This window comes from Malaclemys terrapin, chromosome 1, assembly GCF_027887155.1.
Source record: "Malaclemys terrapin pileata isolate rMalTer1 chromosome 1, rMalTer1.hap1, whole genome shotgun sequence".
NCBI lineage: Eukaryota > Metazoa > Chordata > Testudines > Emydidae > Malaclemys > Malaclemys terrapin.
The window spans coordinates 340,874,514-340,897,904 of record NC_071505.1 but is presented as its reverse complement, the minus strand read 5'-3'; the positions used below and the strand labels follow the sequence as shown (position 1 = coordinate 340,897,904).

Sequence of the window (23,391 nt, the reverse complement as noted above, 5' to 3'; positions counted from 1 at the left end):
TCCTATGGTCTGAGGCTCAGGACGAGCTACACTCAGTCCCAGACCGTGCACAAAACCACAGCTAGGTGGAGACTGCAAAGACAGCATCAAGATCCAGTCCGTTGGGAATTCCCAGGCTAGAAACTCAGTCTTATCTCCACCACTGAAGACTGAACCAAGGAGGCGTGGCTAAATGGCTTGGGGGTGTGGCCAGCCCCTCTCCCCCACTCCGAGCCTGCTGGCATGCCTGAGCCTGGCCCACAGAGGCATGATGCCTCAGAGCTGATCTGCTACATGTCCACAAGCCCTGTCTGCAGAGAACAGCCAGGGCATAATCTGGCTCATACGGGGATCTCAGTGCGAATGCTGAATGAGCCCGGTCACTCCCGTGGTGCCAGGCTAGTGCCAGCAGCCCAGGACTGGGGCGTTGGAGCAGGAGAAGCTGGACGGGAAGGAAGAAAGTTCTTATTCAGACACAAGAGGCAAGACGCTCAGCTGGTGTAAAAGGGTGTAGCACCAATAAAGTTAATGGAGTGATACTGATTCACATCAGCTGAGGATCTGGAGTGACACCGATTCACACCAGCGGACAATGTGGAGTGACACCGATTCACACTAGCTGAGGAGCTGGCCCAAACATCTGCAATAAAAGAATCAGGAACATGGAAAAATCCTGGCCAGATAAATGCAAATCTATTCCCTCCAACGTTTTCTTTCCCACTCCCCTCGCCCCTACCAGAGTGCTCCAGCATGATGCCCCTTGATCCCCGGTCAATGGAGGGACGAGTCTGGCCACTCATCTCTGGACATGCGCAGACTGTACCTACTGAGCTGCAGAACCAAATCAGCTGCTCGGCTGGCCCTGCCGGGATAGCAACCTACCTCCAGGAACTTCATAAAGGCCGGCCTGGCTTCCTTGGCTACTCTCACGGCATCCTTGGCGTTGAGGAAGTTATCGATGTATGCGGAATAAATGCTCACCAGGATGTCCTTGGAAAACTGGGGGAGCAAAACAGAGAGACCAATGAGGGGGGGGGGTCTTCCAGGACGAGAGAGAGGCTTTCTCTGAGCACGTCATACAGAGAAAACCAGGGAACAAAACCACACGAGTAACCCTGGGGTTGGGAAAGGGCTGGAGAAAGGGCATGGCCGACTGTCTGTGCCCTGCTTCACCCAGGCTTCCCATTAATCTGGGGACCTGGTCACCAGAGTTTGCTTTTGAACGTAAAGCTTAACAGAAAAGCCAAGTATTCACTGCAGCTGTGAACCGGGGGAGTTTCTGCGGGGCTGAGCTAGAGCAGTGGGTCTCAACCAGGGGTCCGGGGCCCCATGGGGGGCCGCGAGCAGGTTTCAAGGGGTCCTCCAAGCAGGGCCAGCGTTAGACTCGCTGGGGCCCAGGGTAGAAAGCCGAAGCCGCACTGCATGGGGCTAAAGCCCAGGGCCCTGAGCCTTGTCACCTGGGATGGAAGTCAAAGTCTAAGCAACTTAGCTTTGCGGGGGCCCCTATGGCGTGGGACCCCAGGCAACTGCCCTGCTTGCTACCCCCTAACGCCAGCCCTGGCTTTTATATGCAGAAAACCAGTTGTTGTGGCACAGGTGGGCCGGGGAGTTTTTATATCATGTTGAGGGGGCCTCAGAAAGAAAAAGGTTGAGAACCTCTGAGCTAAAGCATGTCCTCTGAAGGCCTGGTTTGTTTTCTAAAAGGACAGGGTAGATGGCCTTCCTCAACAATAGAGTGTGTGTGTGCGCGCGCGCATAGATGCCAACTTCCCCTCTGCCCAGTGGGTGCTCAACCCCCCCCGCCCCTAGCCCAGCCTCTTCTCGCCCCTCCACCTCCTTCACCCCGCCCCCATTCCACCCCTTCCCCAAAGTCCCTGCCCTCCTCCTGCTCCCATTTCACCCCCTTCCCCCAAGTCCCCGCCCCTACCCCACCTCTTCTCTGCCCCCTCCCCTGAGCATGCTGCGTCCCTGCTCCTCCCCTTCCCTCCGGAAAGACCTAAGTGCCGCCAAACAGCTGTTAGGCGGCGGGGGTGGGGGAAGGTGCTGGGAGGGAGGGGGAGGAGCGGGGACACAGCACGCTCAGTGGGGGGAGAAGGAGGCAGGAGGAGCTTGGCTGCCGGTGGGTGTGGAGCACCCGCTGATTTTTCCCCATGAGTGCTCCAGCCCCGGAGCACCCACGGATTGGGCGTGTGTGTGTGTGTCTAGAAAGCACATTATGGACTAAATCTGGGCAGTCTGTGAGATGGGCTGATCACCTCAGCTAACCTCCAGCATTAGCCTTATTGACCGAGGAGCTTCCTGCTGCATTCGCCTGCGCCTGCCTTCAGTGAAGCATGAATGTGAGTTTAAAGACTGCTTGGAAGAACGGATGAATCGATTCCTAACCAGGGGCGACGGAAGCTCCCTAAAAGTGGAGGGGCCACCAGTGCCCGAAACGTGGCTCTGACCCTCACACCGCCTCTTCCCCGAGGCCCCGCCCCCACGTCGCCTCTTCCCCTGAGGCCTTGCACCAGCTCTTCCCCCAGACCCTGCTCCCGCGCTGCCTCCCCCCCCAGGCCCTGCCCCCGCACCGGCTCTTCCCCTAGACCCTGCTCCCGCGCTGCCTCTTCCCCCCAGGTCCCGCCCCCACGCTGCCTCTCCCCCCAGCCCTGCCCCCGCACCACCTCTTCCCCCAGACCCTGCTCCCATGCTGCCTCTTCCCCCCAGGTCTCCCGCCACGCTGCTTCTCCCCCCAGGCCGTGCCCCCGCACCGGCTCTTCCCCCAGACCCTGCTCCCGCGCTGCCTCTTCCCCCCAGGTCCCGCCCCCACGCTGCTTCTCTTCCCAGGTCCTGCCCCCACGCTGCCTCTCCCCCCAGGGCCCGCCCCCGCATTGGCTCTACCCCCCAGGTCCCGCTCCCACACCACCTCTTACCCCCAGACCCTGCCCCTGCTCTTCCCCCAGGCCCCGCTCCCACATCACCTCTTCCCCCCAGGCCCCACCCCCACTCCGCCTCTCCCCCCCAGGCCCTGCTCCCACACCACCTCTTCCCTCCCAAGACACCCCTCTCCACTCGCTCCTCTTTGCCCCCCATCGCTCGCCCTTACAACTGGTATAAAGTGGTGGGGCCATGGCCCCTAGACCCCTGTTCCGGCACCCCTGTTCCTAACCCAATCCTACTTGTTGGCTCACTCAACGGACACTTTGTTAGATCATTGCTGTGTTTGCCAGGTGGATAATTAATAACATTGTCAATCTCTCTCTCCCACACACATGCGCAAAGCCTGTGCCATCCAACTGTCAGCTGTTTCCAACCTGGCTTCCCTTTATCTTTCAGAACCTCATCGCTTCTATTAACCAAGCTGGCATGTGTAATCACAGAATCAACTGTGCTTTAGAAGTTCTGTGTTTGTACAGCACCTGGCACAACGGGGTCCTGGTCTGCGAGTGGGGCTGGTAGGCACTGTGATAATATAGATAACTAATAATAATAATACAGGGACCGCAGCCCCTGGTCCAGCACGAAAGGCGGCGGCAGGGCTAGTGGAAGCATTCGGAAAGGCAGGATTTCTGACCCAAAAGCCTGGATTGGGTATCTAGCCGTCCCCAGGAAGGAGGGTCTCGTGGTTAAGGTAGAGGAATTGGACTCAGAAGACTCGGCTCCTATTTCTGGCTTTGCCACCGGCTTCCTGTGTGACTTGGGTGAGTCACTTAGGACCAACTGCTGCAACCCACAGAAGGAACACAATGCAGTGGATCAGGCAGCGTCATCTCTAGGGCTTTTTCCTCCCCCTTCTTTACCCTGACCCTCCAGCAGGAACAATGGATGACTAGAGGGGTATCGTCCAATAACAGTCTCCTTTCCCACAGGATACAGTGATGAACGTCACATAATTCTATGTGGAGCAGACGAACACTGAGCATCAGACGCCGCTGCCAACCCCTGAACCAGTGAGCGACAGCTGCCGGTACTCAGCAGTGATGCCAGAGGGGGCGCATTGCCAGAGCTGGATTAGCACAGGGCACCGTGGGCCAGGACTGATGTACATTAGCAGAGCTCTGTGGGAGCTGAGGACTGGAAGATGGACTCAGATACTACAGTGACGGGGCCATAACTAGACAGAACAGCAGGTTGCATGTCAAGTTTGAGGTGCAGTGTCAGAGTTGGGGGCAGGACGGCACAGGGTAGGATTGGGGTGCAGTGGCAGAGTTGGGGGCAGGATGGCACAGGGTAGGATTGGGGTGTAGTGGCAGAGTTGGGGGCAAGACGGCACAGGGTAGGATTGGGGTGCACTGACACAGCTGAGGTGGAGGATGGCACCAGATTAGATTGGGGTGCAGTGGCAGACTGGGCGCATGAGGCACAGGGTAGGATTGGGGTGCAGTGGCAGAGTTGGGGGCAGGACGGCACAGGGTGGGATTGGGGTGCAGTGGCAGACCGGGGGCAGGACGGCACAGGGTGGGGTTGGGGTGTATTGACATAGCTGAGGTGGACGATGGCACAGGGTAGGATTGGGGTGTATTGACATAGCTGAGGTGGACGATGGCACAGGGTGGGATTGGGGTGTATTGACATAGCTGAGGTGGACGATGGCACAGGGTAGGATTGGGGTGTATTGACATAGCTGAGGTGGACGATGGCACAGGGTAGGATTGGGGTGTATTGACATAGCTGAGGTGGACGATGGCACAGGGTAGGATTGGGGTGTATTGACATAGCTGAGGTGGACGATGGCACAGGGTGGGATTGGGGTGTATTGACATAGCTGAGGTGGACGATGGCACAGGGTAGGATTGGGGTGTATTGACATAGCTGAGGTGGACGATGGCACAGGGTGGGATTGGGGTGCAGCAGCAGAGCTGGGTGTTTTCCAGCCCCCCCCACATTGAAGATGCTGCATCTGTTCTATACATTTCTAAGGAAATTACTTGCGGGGGAAGACCTGCCGCTCCGAGCTGGCTCCATCACAGGGGAGGGGAAAGCAGCCATTCCACAAGCCCAGCACTCCTGATGCAGGGTTCTGGATCACACCGAGACTGCTTGGTCCTCTAGAACCAATGAGCAAATCCCACCCACTGCTCAGTTCCCCATTCCATTGCTGCATTGTGATACAATAGAGGGTGTGAGTCAGAGATCACCTAATCTCAAACATCTAATCTGAGCTGCATAACACAGGCCACAGGATTTCCCTGAACCGATTCATGCATCACATCCAATACCGGTAGCTGAACTAGAACATACATTTTAAGAAATATCCAACTTTGATTTGAAGATTTCCAGTGACAGAGGAGCCACCACGACCCTTGGTAAACTGTACCAGGAGTTAATTACCTTCAGTGTTCAAAATTAGCATCTCATTTCCAGTCTGAATTTGGCTAGCTTCAAAGGCCAGCCAATGGATTGTGTTTGTCTTTGTCTCCTAGATTGAAAAGGCCAGTATCTTCTGTTTGACTTTTGTTGCCAGTAACTGTATGATCTCATTTTGAATTGTTTTTCCAAGGTAGAGGTGTGTGTACATTTCTTGGGTGGTGACTCTTCTTAGATGCTCCTGGAATACAGTATCAAACTCAGCCATCAGCTCCACAATTTTAAGGAAGTTTCCATTGTTTGGCACATACAGCTGATCTGAAGTGCCATGCAGTGCTAGGTTTTGGGTAGCAAGCATTCTCACAATGGCAATGAGCCTTTTCAGAACATTTTGCCAGCAAAGAGACTCTGATGCAATCTTCTCTTGATGCTGATCATCTATGGTGGCCTTTAACCGTAGTCTCATCTCAAGCTCTTTCCACCTATGGAATGCTCTCTGGTGATTTGCTGCCTTCTCATGGCATGCCAGATTTCTAGCCAGGTTTTTCCAGTCCTTTGTTCCTGTAGAACTCAATGTGGCTGGAACATTAGACTGGAAGAGTTTGCAACAAAAACAGTATGGAGCATTCTGGGTTTTTGAGTACAGAAGCCAGGGCCTCTCCACTTTGTTGCCATTGTGGATTTCACACCAGTAATGTGTTGGATGGAAACTTCTATTTTCATTGTCTTTGGGGAACATGAAGTTTTTCACTTGCTATGGCTCATGCAGTACAAGGAAGTCCCTCAGCTACTGCTCAAGTGGGTCCACAGTCCTGGACCATCTAGACATAAGGAACGAAACGCAGCAGCAGCTGTTATATGCGCCCCCACCACACTCTTCTCTGATCTACACTTTTCTTCAGGACTGTGCATGGTTACATCCATTTGAGATGGAGATATGGATGCTGCAGTAGCTGCCAGGTCACCTGCACTCTGACTAACTGGAAGATCAGGCATCTCCTCACCACTCACATCCTCGCTGGGGCCGGAAGGCTCACCATGAACATTTGTGTCTGTGTATCTCAGGAGAGCTCCTTCCTGCTTAAATAGAAACGCTTCCTTTGCTTTTTTCTTTTTCTGAATGCTGCCCCAGAGGGGCGTTTTCTTCTTTCACTCATGACTGCTGTTCTGTGCCAGCTATAGTGGCTCTCAACACTCAATTGAAGGGGACAAATAAGCAGGCTGGTAGCAGGGCCTGAGTGAGGGAAGATATCAGCGTCTTAAGGGCCTAACTGGCTCCTACTAGTTCAGCTGACTGCCTGTTCTCCTCAAGTGGGTTCAGGGAAGCAGCAGGAAACAGGAAGCTCCCTGAGAAGCTGGTGTTAATCAGTCCAGGCTCCTGAGGGTGCTAGAGAGGTACATAAGAGGCTCCTCCTCCTCTCTCTCCCTGCAGCTCCTGCTGCTTTCTGTTATTGCCTCCCCCCTTTTCTCCTGCCTGCCTGTTATGTCTCTTGTGCCCTCCTTCCTCCAGCACAGCACTCCACCATCTCTGTGCATCTCGAGCAGAGAGAATACAGATGCACCAGCAGCAGACACAATTTTCTACACTCTGGGTCCTAGTGGCACCCCCCACACAGTCTGGCATCTGAGGCGGCCACCTCAGTTCGCCTCATGGTAAGGGCAGCCCCGACTCTTAGTCCGATCAGGGACCGTAGGGGACATAGATCAGCATACCTTGAGGAGACTGAAATCAATGCGGGGGATGGGTTCTAGTCCCACAAACCAAATATTGAGGGGAACAAAGTGTGGGAATGGCCAGATCCCTCAAACTGACCCAGTGTTACCCGAGATCAGGGGAATAGAAAATATGGGTAATGAACCACCAGTCTTAAGAAGGTCCCAGAGGGCTAGTAAGGGTGTACCGCCTGTTAAACTTAGATGCCCGATACTGGTTCTATGTAGTATTTTAATGAATATTAGCACATATCGTATAAAGAAGTGGACATGGAACGTTAAATATGTTCAATGTTCTTTTGTTAATTGTTAATGTTTTTTATATAACACGATGCGGATGAATATTGTTGGTATGGGACCTGGATGTGCTGGTGTAAACATTCTGGCTGTGGCAGAATTTTAGCAAAGGGGAATGTAAGAGGACTGTTGGCCCCTTACTGCAACTTTGCGGGGTTTTTGGTTGGCTTGCTCCAAGTACCAAAAGAAAGGGGAAGGGCCAATGAGAAATCAAGACCCTGAGACTGATAGTCCCCAGGGCCAATGGAGAGAGGCCAACTAGGGTGACCAGATGTCCCGATTTTATAGGGACAGTCCCGATTTTGGGGTCTTTTTCTTATATAGGCTCCTATTACCTCCCACTCCCGATTTTTCACACTTGCTGGCTGGTCACCCTAAGGCCAACACACAAGGTCAGCCTGATTGACAGAGCAGACAGGCCAATGAGGGAGTCAAGAGCACGGGGTCCCCCACCTCTGTGTTAGCTGGAGCTTCCTGGGCAGAGCGGGGCAGAGCTAAGGAGAGAGCAGCAGCAGCGCTCAGGCAGAGAGGAGCTGGAGCTGACGCTGGAGCAGTCCGAAGCCGGGTGCTATGAGCAGCTGGGGAACGCAAGAGGGGACCTTGGGCTGCGGGCCCAGTGCAGGGAGACGCCCCCAGCCAAGCGGTATGGCAGGCTGGACTCGAAGGGGGATCGTAACCCTGACAGGGTGGGGGTGACGCTGGAAAGAAGGGTCCTGTCACCTGGAGCCTGAGGGCGTGTGGCCACCACCAGAGCAAGTGTCCAACCCGCGGCGTCCCTGCAGCACAGCCAGGCCTGGGCAGGAGGCCTGGGACGTGTGAGGAACAGACTGTGAACTGCCCTTACAGAGATGCTGGTTGTGATGTGCCCGGGCCACAGAGCGAGTTGACGTGTTTTCCTTTAACCTTTCCCATTTTTTTAAATTGGCTGTTGTTTAATAAATTGCATTTGCTTTGAACTATATGCAATGATCAGTGGGTCAGGGAAGCATCCACTTCGGAGAGAGCACCCCGGAGTGGAGACACCCTAGCCTCTGTCCTAGTGACCACGACAAGGTTGGGGGTCGAGCCCCCCAGGAATCCTGGACCCAGCCTTGTTGGGGTTACGAGGACTCTGCCACACAGGAGCGGAAGGAAAGTCCTCGAGGTCAAGCAGGCCTCTGCATAAAGGGAGAGGGAGCGAGGACTCAGATTCTCTCGCTAGCCAGGAAAAGTTCCTCACAATAGCAGGGTCCACATCTCCTAGACCTGACTCTTAATCACAAGTCCATCCTTTCCTGCCTTGCAGCATCATTCACGTCTGAATAAAGCAACACTACAAATGCGTGTTCTCCTTTAAACACCCCAGCTCTTTGCCTCTGTACCTGCTCACCCTGGGCAACGACCCTGCTCTCTCATAACACGAAATACGGCAGTAGTAGCTCCAGTAAATTACACACACATACATCTTGGGCTCCGGAGTACTACAGCCGAGTGGGGACACCTGTCGCACAGCCGGCCTGCTCCCGCTCCTTGGAGCAAGAGCTGCCTCCTGGCAAGGAGCCGTGCAGCATTTCTCTCCTCCCTGGCTCAGATGCAGCTCGATTTTAAACAGCATCAGAGCAGGTGGCCAGGAGACGTTAGCGTTAGCCCGAACGAGGCAACCCTTAACACTGTGTGGATTCCATCTGGCCCAAGCAGCGTAGCTTTAAACAGCCCGCAGCGGCCACAAGATCAATTGGCTCCTGGCTCCAGCATGGCCCTGCCCCTGCCAAAATCAAGGAGAGGGCTGAAAAAGGGATTGGGTTTGGGATGGAGCACTAGGCCGGCTTGCCCCTCGTGTGTGCCATCCGATTACCGCTCCTCCCAGCACTGGCATCGCTTCCTCGAGGCAGGGCGTGGAGCAAGAGCCTTTATACAGCTCCCTTCATCCAAACGCACCCCCCCAGCACTTTGCTTCTTCACATCAACTGCAGGGGGAATTCAGAGAACGTCTTCAGCAAAAGCTGGATCTTGGCCAGGATATCAGGGTTAATATCCCCACAAAGGGTCAGGAGCTGGGGTTCTAGGTCTTATTCCAAATACCAGCCCCCGCTTTGTCCCCTGTGTCGTCAGTCACACCTGATCAGAGTGAGTATAGAACACTACCAGACCAGAACGACAGGACCAGAACCTCAGCCCAGCTCCACTGCCTTCAATTCAATGATCCGGTCATGGGTCAAATCTTCAGCTGGAAGTCGAGCCAGTGCCACTGGCTTCAGGTCAGTGGCAGCAAGGGACACTGGCTGAGGAACGGGCCATAGAGTGTTTTGCACCCATTCTGCACAGATAGATGTACGTGGCAGTACAGGGTGCAGGGCGGTGGAAGAAGCAGCCCAGCTCGTGCAGTAACACAGCTCCCTGGATGCGGGTTTACTACTGACATTCAGCGGCACTTGGCTTTCCACTTAAAGGTTCCCCACCCTAGTCATTGAACAGAGCCTGCTTAGCTCAGTGGTTTGAGCATTGGCTGCTAAACCCAGGGTTGTGAGTTCAATCCTTGAGGGAGCCACTTAGGGATCTGGGGCAAAATCAGTACTTGGTCCTGCTAGTGAAGGCAGGGGGCTGGACTTGATGACCTTTCAAGGTCCCTTCCAGCTCTATGAGATCAGCTCTATGAGATAGGTGTATATCTCCATATTTAAAAAAAAAAAAAAAAGACGGCAAGAGGAAACTACAGCCACATGTGACAGGGGGTAAACATAGACAAACCCTAACGCTCCCTTGTGTGTACACACACTGGTAGCTGCCTCATGCCCTGGGCTCTCTCTAACCCATAGAACAGCTCATCAGCCCCCTCCCAATAATACTCCAGCCTGACAAATTGCACACCACCATTACTGTGATTCATGCAGTCGCTGAGATTGTGAAGGGGGATGAGACATAAATCCACATGGGATCTTCACTCCTGTTTTAGTGATGCTGTGATCACCCATTCAGGCGCTGCGGATGTCTCCTAGATGCTTTCTCCAGTTTGGGGGACTTTGTAACATTCCTGCCCGAGGCTGGGTGCTGAGCAGCAGTGATAGATCGATATCGGCTGTTGGTTTTAGCTTGTCCAAAATGAAAGATCAGGAACCGAGAATCCTTCAAAATAGAGACGAGGCACATAGCACAGTCTGATGGCACCAATGCCCTAGTGTCAAGGGCACCAGGGCCAGGAACTATGTTTCTAGAGCTACTGGCCTTTGCTTTCTGAGCAGCCTCTCACATTTTCTGGGTTGGGAGGTAATCAATATGCTCAAGGAGCTGGTTATTAAAGATGAAAGACCTTGTTTGACGTCAGCATTAAAATATGTATTTAAAAGACAATTCCCCTTTCAAAATCACAATCCCCACAAGAATCTTTCGCGCACTACATCTTTAAAGTGTTTACAAACACCAACTAATTAATCCGAACACCCATGGGATGGAGGCATTCAGCACCCCAGCGCCCAAACACGCGCACCTCTAAAATGCCAACACTACACACACATCCCAGGGCAGAATCTCAGCTGGAGTGAAGCGGGAAAGCTCCGCTGACTACAATGGCATTATGCCGGTTGACATCAGCTGAGGTTGCAGATTAAAGCCACCAACCCACCAAACCCCGATATGTACCTAGGAACACAGCCTCATTCACATAAGCAACCACAGAGTTTCAGGTCAGAAGGGACCACCACATCATCCATCTGATCTCCTAGCCCAGGCCACTAAACACCACCCAACAGACACACACCAAGCCCTGCAACCAAATTAGACCGAAGTATTACAGCCCTCAGGAGACTGAAGTATTGTGTGCCACAGGCAGAGAACAGGAGGGACCAAGTTGCATCATGCCTGAGGCCCCTTTGTGACAGGATGCCCCCATTTTAGGCTCTGTTGCCTTGGTGCACTGTCCTTTTGGAAGAGAAGACCAATGCATTTGGACCTCCATGGGTTGCCTTGAGAGACCTCCCAGGAACCAGCGAGACTTGGTCCTCCAGCAGCTAGAAAAGCTGGGAGCAGGCAGAGGCCAATCAAATACATGCCCTGCCTCAGGTGTGTCTGGGACATTTTCCAACACACCTGTGAATGCACACCCACTTGCTGCTTAGAACGTTTGCAATGCTAACGCTGTCATGCCTCCAAGTCACTACTGTCCGGCCCTATGGTGAACTGGGCCTCCTGCTTGTAGGCTAAACTCTATAGATTTTATAAACTCTCCCACTCCCCGCTCCCACTTGTCTGTTTCGTCCACCTGTTGTGTCCTGTCTGATGTCTTCTTCTTTCCACTGTTTGTACAGCACCTAGCACAAGTGGGGCCTGATCCTTCCTTAGAGCTTGTAGGCACTGTGGGGATATAAATACTAGCAAAGAAAAGGCTCCACACTTGTGTAAAAGACACACACACCACACTCCAACTCGTTCACATCTTCGCATAAGCTCAACCATGTGCATGCCAACCGCTCTGAACACACACAGCCCTGCCCTTGAACACACACCTACACGCAAAACACAACTCTCCTGCTACACAAACACGAGCAAAGTCAGACCGCCCCCAAACACCCACTGACACATACGCTTCACCCAGTCCGGAACACCTGCCCAGCACCACTATACACAGGGCAGAATTATAAGTAGTGACGGTCACCTTGGACTTCCCACCTCAACTGTGCTACGTTCACTACAGCGACTAGCCACGTGCTGGGAGGAGATGGTGAAAAATGAACGCCCCAAGCCTTCCTGTGATGGTCGCCATTAGCGTTCCAGTCTTGCCAGCCACTGCACCACCTGTATCACACTAATCAAGGCATCCGTCATCCGGGCCATGTTTATCACTGAGGTGACGCTGCCGCAGGGCCCCAGCTGAGCCAGCTTGCTCTGCCTTGAACTTGTCTCATTCTCCTTTATTACTGAGTGGTGTCTCTCCTGTCCCGTGCTGCACAATCCTCCACCATCACCTCCAGCTAAACAGCAGAGCTCTGTGAAAGCCCTGTGGCATCGTGCAGTCCATTAGGTGAGAGGCGAGGATGCCAGCATCAGGCTGGTTTCCATTTTAATTGCCAGGGACAGAGTGTGCATTAAATCCAGCTTGATTGAATCACGAAGAGTCTGCTTGTCCCTGCTCATTTATCAGAGAGGCAGCTGCTGTGGGAGTCAGATAGGGGCTGCACAGGTGCCTGTGCACCAACCGTGGGGCCAGTGGGAAGGGAACGCTGCCTGAAGAGGTTGATTTGGAAATGTTCGGGACGGCACAGGGCTGTATGCAACCCATGCTCGGAGAGTGGCTGACTGTGCAGAGACCCCCCATCCCCTCGTCCAGCCTGCCGCCTCGTCCTTGCTCCGTACTGGGCTCCCTTTGGAAGGGCAGTGCCCCAGCTGCTCGGTTCACAGCGTCCCTTCCCGAAACAATGGTAACTCTCTGGTGACGTAGGTTTTGCGTTCTCCCTTCCAGTCTTAAGGCTCTCCAAATTACCGGTATTTGTTATCTGTACTGCAGCAGCTGTACTGAGAGGGCCCACATGGAGATCAGGGCCCCACTGTGCTAGGAGCTGTACATCCACATAACGAGAAGAGAGACAGACCCTGCCCCAAAGAGCTTGCAGTCTAGCCAGACAGGCCACCCACTCACATTGGGGCGTGCCAGCAGGGTCTGTCACTGCCGAATCTTTATGGGAGGCCACGCCGCCTCTCCAGGAGCACTACCTTTGGGGTGAGGCACTAGTGCCCAGCCTACCCAGATGGCACCATGATTGGCCATAAGCCCCTGGTGGCCTGCACACTTCTCTGCTGCCAGGCAGCAGTTGCCGTGCAAAGAGGCTTCTGTGGGAATGATCTGTCTCACCAGCCTGTGCGTGGAAGCAGCAGTGAAGGTCAGGATTCAGGACCAGGGCTTGGTACCATCCTCCTCAGGCTGGCACAGAGTCACAGATTCCAAGGCCAGAAGGAGCCCCGCGATCTTTTGGTCTGATCTCCGGCACAGAACTCTAGAAGCCATGGAAGCCCTGTGGCGGAGCACCTCCTGCTGATCTGTAGCAAGCCCTGCAGGGTGACCACCATTGGGACTCTGGAGCAGGGGCTCTCAAACTTATTTGATTGCGCCCCTCCTTCTTTATGTCTTCAGCTGTTTACATCCCTGAAGCACATATACCACTGCTCAGCTGTGAAGGCAGACTTCTGTCAGTAGGGAGTCTATCACCAGGAGGCAGGGGAAGTAACTCAGGCCTGCCTGGACTAGAGTTCATTGGCAAAGACTGTCCCACTGCTGGTGACCCCGATGCAGCGCGACCCGGGGCTAGCAGTAGCAGGAGTCCTGTCTACACAAGGGCTTGCACGGTTTCCTCCCCCGGAGGAGCTTGTTTGGGTTAGCCAGGGTGGGGAGGTTTTGCCACTTAAATACAAGTGTAGATTAGGGTGACCAGATAGCAAGTGTGAAAAACTTTGACGGGGGTGGAAATTGGGACGGGGGTGGGAGGTTAATAGGCGCCTATATAAGAGAAAGCCTTGAAGATTGGGACTGTCCCTATAAAACTGGGACATCTGGGGCTCTGAGGACTGTCCTGGAGAAACCACCAAGCCTTGTGCGCATTGCATCCGTGATCTCAGATGCTGTCCCTTTTATTTCTGATGAGGCTTGGGATTTCTGGGGCACTGCACAAAGCACATAACAAAATCTAAGCAAGCCTGATCACCCTCTGAGAGGTGGGAGTTATCCTCCCCAGCTTACAGAGGAGACACCAGGAAAGTAAGTGTCTTTCTCGGGGCCAAATGGCTTGTCAGTGGTGGAGCTGGGATTAGAACTGGGGATCCTAACTTCCCCTGCCACATGTCCTTTTCTGAGACTAGAGAAGAAGCAGGAGCAAGACTTTCTAGAAAAGGTACCTTCGAATTCATTGGACCTGATCTCAGGGGCGTGGGTGTGGGTGTGTCCTTGAGACCTGCCTGCTCATGGCCAAGACACCCTGGATTCTGTTCTGCCTAGCGTCTCGCCAACCCCACTGTCAGCTAACTTCTGATGGGGGCTCTTCATTCCAGGGGGTGAGATCAGAGGCAGCCTGGCTGGATTTTTCACATCTAAGGTGGGCTGGTAGGGCTCAGGAAAACCATTTTTGGTTTTTGGGCTGGGGAACGGAGCCATCTTGATCTGGAGTCACCAGGCCAGATCCTGATCTCAGTGTACGTCCAGAGCTACGGCAGGGAAGGCTAGCAGGATCTGGCCCATTAAAAGAGACTGCGAAGTTTCAGCTTCCTCATATCATTTCTAAAGAGGTGCCAGATTGTGCAACTGTTACTCACGACGGGGAGCATTTACCCAGCCAAGCAGCTCTGAAGTCCGGACAGGGACAGCTCACCACCATGAGCAAGAGCAGTGCAATCTGCACTTGGCATTCTTGTCTGGGCTTTCTGCTCTCATTAAGAGCTTTACTGCTCCGCGGTACCGTCCATTTATAGGCACGGTGGTTAGTTTACATTACCCATGCCCAGATCATCAAATAATGACTCACTTCCCTATCTGGCACAGGATTGACCTTCCTTGTGTCCTGTGGATTGAAGTTAAGCTGGACAAGTTAATATGGATTCTTGTCATGGGCACACAGGTCCCCTTCCTTCTGCTGAAGTCAATGTGAACCTTGCCCAGCAAGGGCCCCAGGTGCCGTAACGTAGGGTATGTGTGGGGGGAGGTTTGCTGCACTTACAGATTGTACCAGGACGTCTCCCACTTTCTGCTTCTCATGCCAGTTCTGCACACAGTTGTGGACCTGCTCCAGGAATTGCTCGTGGTGCTCCAGCAACTCGGGGATCTGGTCGAATATCTCGTCCACCAAGGCCGGGTCGCAGAGGATCGAGTTTTCTGGTTGCTTCAGGGGCTTCATGTAACCCTACAAAAATAATAAGAACAAAAAAAATATCAAAACAACCTATCGGCGGAGCCAAGGACGGGATGGAGTCTAAGGGCATCTATGCTCAAGCTACGCTGTGGGGTTCATCAAACTAGTGTGGACTAAAAAAATCACTGCCCCACTGTAATTAAAACCCATTCCTGCCCCCCAAGAGTGAGTCATAGCAAAGGGAAGCACCTGTGCCTCAGTTTCCCCATCTGTAAATGGGATAATTATTACTCATCTATGCAGAGTATTCTGCGATCCTTACTGGAAAGGTTATGAGGTGGTTTTTAACAGCGGTGTGTCTCAGCTGGTTTGCCACCCCAGCCGTTTACAAATTTAATCTATCAAGTGAGAACCACATTCCTGTAAAAATCTCCCCTCGCTGTTCCACGGCTGTAATCTAGCCAGAATTTCCAACACAACCCAATGATGGCGCTTGCTGACAAGAGACTCCATGTAAACTAGCCAGAGACAAAGTACAAAGGAAATGTGCTCAGAGTTTATGGGCTTCGTAGTCACTCACAGTCCAGGGATACTAATGAAACAAGTAACTGTGCCGTGGAACAAATGAAATGCTCTTGTGGTTTAGCCCACCACTCCTGCTCCACCTCTCTCCTTTCCCACCCCAGGGAAGTGACGGAATCAATGTGGTGCTGTTTACAACAGTCCACCTGGCGAGAGTTTGGGATGGCTGCATGGCGCGCTGCTCCCACCTGGTTCATTTGGAGGTACCGCAGTCCAGCATCTGTGGCCTACTCTGATGGCCGGTCGGTGCTGCACGTGTAGGGCCTGATCCTGAGATATCACTGGGGGCTGAGGGCATGCCGCACCTTACAGGATCAGGCTCTCACATGGCACTTGACAGACTAAGGCCCTGCCCCTGCTGAAATCCATGGAAGTCTTGCCATTGAATATATACACCTATCTCATAGAACTGGAAGGGACCCCAAAAGGTCATTGAGTCCCGTCCCCTGCCTCCACAGCAGGACCAAGTACTGTCCCTCACAGATTTTTGCCCCAGATCCCTAAAGGGCCCCCTCAAGGACTGAACTCACAACTCTGGGTTTAGCAGGCCAGTGCTCAAACCGCTGAGCTATCTCTCCCCCACCCAATCAATGGTAGTGGAATGTAGATATTCAGGAAAGCCTTGTAGTCAATGGGAGATGCAGCCTGGAGTGCCGCAGCTCTCAGGATCTGCCCTACAGGGTAAAGGCACTTACCCCATCCACACAGCCTCGGGGTACGTCTACACGGCAATGTAAGCCTCGGCTTAGTGGAACTTGAGTCAGTGGACGCTGGGTTAGAGAACCCAGGGCTTGAGCATCTACACTGACTGTCAACCCTAGGTCAAGAATTTTCTAACCCGGACCCAAAACCGGGGCTCCAGCCTCCGCACTGCAATACGCAGGCTTGAGTTCAACCAACCATCTCCCAGACTTCCTAGTGCTCTCTCGAAATGTGGCCTTTCTAGCCCTTGGTTCGTGGTGCAGTGTAGGAAAACCTGACGGTTCACCAAACTGGATTGTCCAGAGGGCAAAGAAATTTGGCCCGTGGGATACTTTTGGTGGAGTCCCAAAGCATGAGTCTACTGGGGCTGTGTCTGCACCGCAAAGCAACAGGGCTTAAACCCTGGGTCCTGGCTTAACTCAGGCTCAGACCCTCACCCCCACGGGGCCTTGGACCCTGGGTTAGTGTGATTTGTGTGTAGACAGAAACGGGATTAGGCCTGAGCTTGAGTTCGAACCCTGGGTTTACATGGCAGCGTAGACATCCCCTTACAGACTAAGGCCTGGATCACGGCCCACTGACATCTGTGGGAGTCTTTCCACTGACTGGTGTGGGCTGTGGATCAGGCCCTAAGCTGGACAAGACAACGGATGGAGCAGCAGGTAAGCAGACTATTGGCGTGAGGAGGACAGGGCAGGAAGGAGAGGGGGTGGATGCCTGGCTCAGGGGTCAGCAGGGCAGAAGTTCAAAGCCGGCAGTGGGAGGGCAGTCAGATGAGAGGATTGTGGGGTGTGGAGGGGTAGGGGAGGTGCTGAGAGCAAAGATGGAGGCAGGGAGATGATGGTGAAGAGCTTGTTGGGTCTTGTCACAGCTCCTCACTTCAGGAACCAGGCTGAGGGCAGTTCCTTGAGGCTGGGGACACTGACTCTCTGTGCTGTACAGCACCAAGCATATTACCCATGCTCACCAAATAAACCACCCCCTCAAAAATCTGAACTCCCACATACACTTTGGGGGGAGGGGGACTGTGAATTCCAGACCGGAACCCGAACCCCAGTTTCAAGATGACAGCCTCTCCTACCTCCCTGACAAGTCGAACCAGAACTCCACATCGCCACACCCTCAAACCTAGTGGCGGGTTTGAAATCCAGACTCAAACCCAGATCCAGGTTTTGTAGCTTGGCTCGAACCTCTAGTTCAGAGAGGTGGCCGGTCTGCCAGCGGACACCAGCAGGACTTCTCATGTGTACCATTGTAAATCACCAATAACGTCCCCGAAGTCAATGGTGGTATACAGGGTAAGAGGAAGTCTCCAGGGAGCTGGGGTGGGATGGTGAGGGGGAAACTGTACTTGGGGTGACTGGCCCAGCCTGCCACCTGTGCTGCTAGGGCTACACGTCTGGTTTTAGCCTGTTTGCTCGATCCAAGTGAGTGCACATCCCTGAGCTGGAAATCACACCTCCAGCTCCGGCACAGACAGACCCAGGAACTGCTGTAACTGCAAGGAGTGGCAGGCCCGTGTTATTCAGTTCTCCACCCCTCTGAGCGCCACCAAGAAATAACAATGGAATTACAGCCAAAGGTGGGCTTGTGGACTGTACCAACGTTAAGGATGGCGAGTCCTATTTGTCGAGGTCCCAGCTGAGATCAGGGCCCCAGGGTGCTAGGCGCTGTACATACACAGAACGAGAGACAGGCCCTGCTCTAAGAGCTTACAGGACGGACAAGTGGTGAGGGGGAAACTGAGGCACGGAGCGGTCAAGTGACTTGCTGATGGTCACGCACCAGGTGAGTGGGACAGTCAGGAATAGAAGCCAGGCGTCCTGAGTTCCTGGCTAGTGCCCTACCTCTCTGGATGGCTAGCTGCACAGACAGGCACACCCTGCAACCCCCAAAGACACAAAAAGCTGGTGGACTCCTCAGCTGTTTCCACTCCCACCACCTCAAAACACAGCCATCTGCAGCGCTGGAAGACGTTTTCATTCACTTTGTGGGAATGGAAGTGCGGGGTGGGGGGAGGGGACAGCTTGCTCCTTCATTACATGTTCCATCTCCTGCATCAGTCATGCCTGGGGGCGGTGTGCTTTGCCGGGCTGCACACATGAATAAGACAAGCACATTTCCAGGAACTTCACCGCGTGAATTCAAGGACTCTAACTGCTTATTAGCCACCCTGTCCTTCAAGCCAACCAAGTGCCCGCTCCCTTAGCTTCTGTCATTCTCCATGGCGGATGACTGCCGCCAGGTGCTGCTGAGATGGAATCTTGCTTCATTACGCTGCACCAACGGGACGGGCGGTCCAGTGTGTGAGCTCCAGGTTGCAGACAGGGCACCCCAAGGGGAAACTCATATGGCACAGAGTCACGGCAGCACCGTGGAAATCAGTTTGTGCTGCACTGGCCCTAGCCAGCAGCCCACTGACTGCGCAGTTCAGTGGTACTTAGCCCTAACCCCAGAGATCATCCCTCTGTCCTCCAGCTGCAGGAAGGTGGGGGATTCGCTGTGGTTTCCTGATCCCAAGAGCCGTTTTGCATCAGCTCCAGAGGGTTAGAGAGGCTCCAAGACTTTTCCAGCTGCTCTCAGGGAGCCATCTGGATGCTGGGCATAGCCAGAGTAAAGCAGGCTATGCCATGTTCCCTCTCATTTTTCCCACCCATGTGCGGAATGAATTTTGTTATGTGCACCAATATGGAGGTGATGGGTGACACCTTCACATTGGTACACGTAACAAAATTCATGTGGTGGGGATAGAGCCAAGTGGTTAGGAGTGTGGGAGGGGGGCTCAGGGCTAGGGCAGAGGGTTGGTGTGCAGGGGTGTGAGGGCTCCGGCTGGGGGTGTGGGCTCTGGGGTGGGGCCGGAGAGGAGGGGCTCAGGACTGGGGCAGAGAAGTGGGGTGGAGGGTTGTGAAGGCTTTGGCTGGGGGTACGGGCTCTGGGGTGGGGCTGGGGAGGAGGGGCTCAGGGCTGGGGCAGAGGAGTTGGGTGCAGGGGTGTAAGGGCTCTGGCTGGGGGTGTGGGCTCTGGGGTGGGGCCGGGGAGGAGGGGCTCAGGGCTGGGGCAGAGGAGTGGGGTGCAGGGGTGTAAGGGCTCCGGCTGGGGGTGCGGGCTCTGGGGTGGGGCCAGGGAGGAGGGGTTTGGAGTGGAGGAGGATGCTCCGGGGCTATAGTGGGGAGAGAGGGCTCCCCCCAGCGCTCTCTCCCTGCCACGGGAGCTCTGGGGCTGGAGCTACAGGATAGGTGCCCCTCCCCCTGCCCCAGCAGGTTCGGGTTGGGGGAGGGCTGCTATGGGGTCGGGCCGCTGCTGGGTCTAGGCCGCTCTGGGGCGGGGGCGGGCCTTGCCGCCCTGGCTGCGACTGGGTCCAGGCCACTCTGGGGCTGGCCCAGGCTGTGGCTGGGCCCGATCCGGCTGACCCGCCCCGACCCGGCAGGTCCCCGCTCCGGGCCGGTTCACTGAGCGCCTGCGCGGCGCTAAATAGGCTGCTGGCGGCCATGCAGCTTACAGGGAACGTAGGCTACAGCAATGCCTCCTCCCCACCCCCTGCCAGAGGTGCTGTGGGAGGGTAGCAAGAAGCCAGCCAGGCTTGGGCACGGGAGTAGGACTTGCAACGAGAGGCCGGGGGTGACCTGAGCTGTGCTGCTCGCTGCCAAGCTGAGGCCAGGATTCTATCTAGGGAGGCCAATTCCGGCAGAGCATTCCAAACGCCTGGTGGAATGAGGACGACCTTGGGTGCTTCTACTCACTCAGCGGCCAGCTGGCCTCAGACCCGGTGACATTTCCCCTTTGTATACATGACTAGATGACATGCAGTTCACACAGCTTAGCTTATTGGCACAGTTCTCCACTTCAGAGGGAGATGGGACCGATGTAGGGTTCATTTAAAAGGTTAGACTGCAGTGGGGCTTCTAATGCCACACAGGGGACATGAAACACGAGAAATCCCCCCCTTTATTCGGGGGTTTAGAATAAAGCTGTTTTCAGTCATTCTGGGACGAGCTTTGGGATACAAGGCGTTAGCCAGAGAACACACTTTTCATCTGGATTTACCCAGAAATAAGTTCCACTGACTTTAAAACCAAATGGTCTCAGACGAACATCTCTCATTTGCCATGGTCACTGGGGTTGAGTTAACACACAGGGGGGGAATGGAGTGTGTTTAGGGGTTAGAGCAAGAGGCCGGCAGCCAGAACTCCTGAGTTTTCATTCCTGGCTGTGACACTGCTTTGCTGTTTGACCTTTTGCCAAGTCACTTAACCTCTTATTCCCCCATTTATACAAGGAGGATTTTTTTTATACCTATCCCATAGAACTGGAAGGGACCCTGAAAGGTCATCAAGTCCAGCCCCCTGCCTTCACCAGCAGGACTAAGTACTAATTCTGCCCCAGATCCCTAAGTGGCCCTCTCAAGGACTGAACTCACAACCCTGGGTTTAGCAGGCCAATGCTCAAACCACTGAGCTATCCCTCACCCACAGCATGATAACCATGATCTCAGAGAGCTTCTCAAACATTCATTAACTGAGCCTTCCAAGATCTTTGCAAGGAAGGTTAAGGGGTGAAAACTGCTACCTCTCCTCCTGATGAGGGATAGACATTGGGCATCCATGCTTAGGCTGTGGGAGCGATCAGCTGCCTTCACGAGGTGTTGGCTCCCCTGCGAGCTGCAATGGGAGCAGATGGGGTTCCCCCCAGCGGGTTCATTCTTCCTGCACAAATCTGGGAGCCATTGCTCTTGTGCGTGAAGCTTTTCTCCAGGCACCTCCCAGGTTCAGTGTGTCTAGGGAGCTGTTGGGAGGAGGCATGGACTCTATTTCATCCGACCCAGCCAGTGCCGTCAATGACCTTCCCCAGTGCTTGAGGCGTGGATGTCAACTAGCTCGCTGAAGGCCCATTGGATAAAAGCGCGATGGTGCTGGTAGGCTGGGGGAACCAACCAGAAGTCGTCATGAAGGTGACATCGGCACGTTTGATTGAAGGGGTGTGTCCATCATTTGGCATGAGATTTCACAGCGGGGGGGGGGGGGGGGGCAGGGCACTGCCACACTGCCAGCTGGTGTCACATGATCACATGGCAGCGGCATCTTGCCTGAAACCTGCAGTCTGGTTCTTTTGCATGGGCCCCTTGCCAATGTGGTCGGTAGCTTTGCCATCTGCTGCCAGGCTCTCTAGGCAGGGCTGCCCGTGCCGAGTGCTTGTTAGGTGGTGAAATGACACCAGTGCTCGGTCTGAAGCAGCCTGAATCTGGTGACCGTCCGAGTATGTTGCAAGGCCCATCGACTTGCCCGGGCATTTGAGCAGGAAGGGGCGCGATGGGACAGGATATGGCGTGACTGCAGGCCTGGTAGGAGATGGTTGATTCGATCTCTGTGGCTGGTCATGTAATGATGGTTCAGATGACAGTGACACCTAGAGGTCCCAATCAGGGATCAGAACTGCGTTGTGCTAGGTGTTGTACACACCCATCCCGGCCCTGAAGAACGTACAAGCTTACTACAGCGTTAATGAGTGACAATATGCAAATACAATGAACAGCCGGGGGCCAGGGGGTGGGGGGGGGGGAGAGGAAAACCACAATGAGACTATGTGCGGTGCTGATGTTATTTTAGTGCATTTTTTTAACATTATGTCAAAGGGGCCAAGAGCTTGGGAGAGGCAGGCCGTGCGAAGGGTGAAATCCTGGCTCCATTGCAATCAATAGCAAAACGTCCACTGACTTCAGTGGGGCCAGGATCTCACCCTATAAATCCAAAGGGGGAACACAAGTGTTTCGTGAGCGCACACCTGGTTTCAAGCTAAGCGCCCGTATCCAGCCTGGCAATCCCAGCAGAGAAAGAGAAAGAAATGCTCCTACTAAATGTAACTGCCTGGCCTCAGCCACGTGGCTCTAAGCAGCTTGGCCCCACAGAAAGCACCTTGTCACAGCCTGACGGGCTGGAGCAGCTGTGATGGGAACAGTTCCTAGGCCTATTAATCATCCCCACAAAGCCAGTTCCTTTCTGAACTCTGAGCGTCCCCTCCCCTCCGCCGAGTGAACCAATGCAGGAATGCTCCCTGGGCATCATGGGATATCCTAGGGGAAGCGTTTGTGCATTGGCACTCTCTCCCGAGAGCTTATGTTCTGCATCATGAGGTTCTCTCCTAAGCCTCAGGGCTATTTTTTTCCTGGCTCCTGTGCACCGTGGCTCCGAGGCCATTCCCTGAAAAGCAGAGACTTTCTGACTTGGGTTAGACCAAAGGGTTTTCTTTTACAAAGAAATAAATCAAAGCTGTAGCTGAACAAGCAGCAGAAAAACCACCCCGCAAGGAGCAGCCTTTCATGCCTGCCAGTCCCTGTATGCTTGGTGTCGCTGCATCGGCGTCAAATCTGTCTGCTTCATTTTTCTCTGGGAGCTGGAGGACTTTTGCTGGTCTCCCACTAAGGAGCTAGGACCTCAGGGGAGAGAATCCGCCCATCTATTCACTGAGAGAGGAGGTAGGGGATGGAAGATGCAAAGCCGCTGGCACTGTGTTAACACACGTTGTTCGTGTACTGTCCCTCATCTCGGCTATCTATTTATACGGCCCCGTGGTATAGGAGCACCTCCCAGTTTTTAACATTTATTCTCACCCCACCCCTCTGAGGTAGGCCAGTGCTGTTCTTCTCATTGTACAGATGGGGAACTGAGAAACGGGAGTCTTGTCTACACTAGCACTTTTGTTGGTAAAACTTTTGTCGGTCAAGGTGTGAAAAAACACACCCCTGACCGACATACGTTTCATGGACAAAATTGCTGGTGTGACAGTGTTACGTCGGTGGGAGACGCTCTCCTGCCGACATAGCTACTGCCACTTGTTTCCGGTGGTTTAATTATGCCGGCAGGAGAGTTCTCCTCCATCGGCAAAGAGCGGCGAGACCTTATGGGAGACCTTACGGCGGTGCAGCTGCAGTGGTATAGCCGTGCCACTGTAAGGTCTGTAGTGTAGACAGAGCTTAAGTGACTTGCCCAAGGTCACGCAGAATGCCTGTGGCGGGACAGGAGATTGAACCCGG

The 23,391-nt window shown here is 54.1% G+C and overlaps 1 protein-coding gene across 1 annotated transcript in view; it reads right to left on the bottom strand.

The window, feature by feature from the left end:
• The window catches only part of ARHGEF17 (Rho guanine nucleotide exchange factor 17), a 247,478-nt gene that overhangs the window by 53,900 nt on the left and 170,187 nt on the right, over positions 1-23,391 (bottom strand). The window contains exons 3-4 of the mRNA XM_054015866.1: positions 14,949-15,131; positions 862-978 (exon numbers count right to left, since the gene is read on the bottom strand). Of these exons, the coding sequence (XP_053871841.1) occupies positions 862-978; positions 14,949-15,131 (300 nt within the window). The remainder of the gene's footprint in view (positions 1-861; positions 979-14,948; positions 15,132-23,391) is intronic.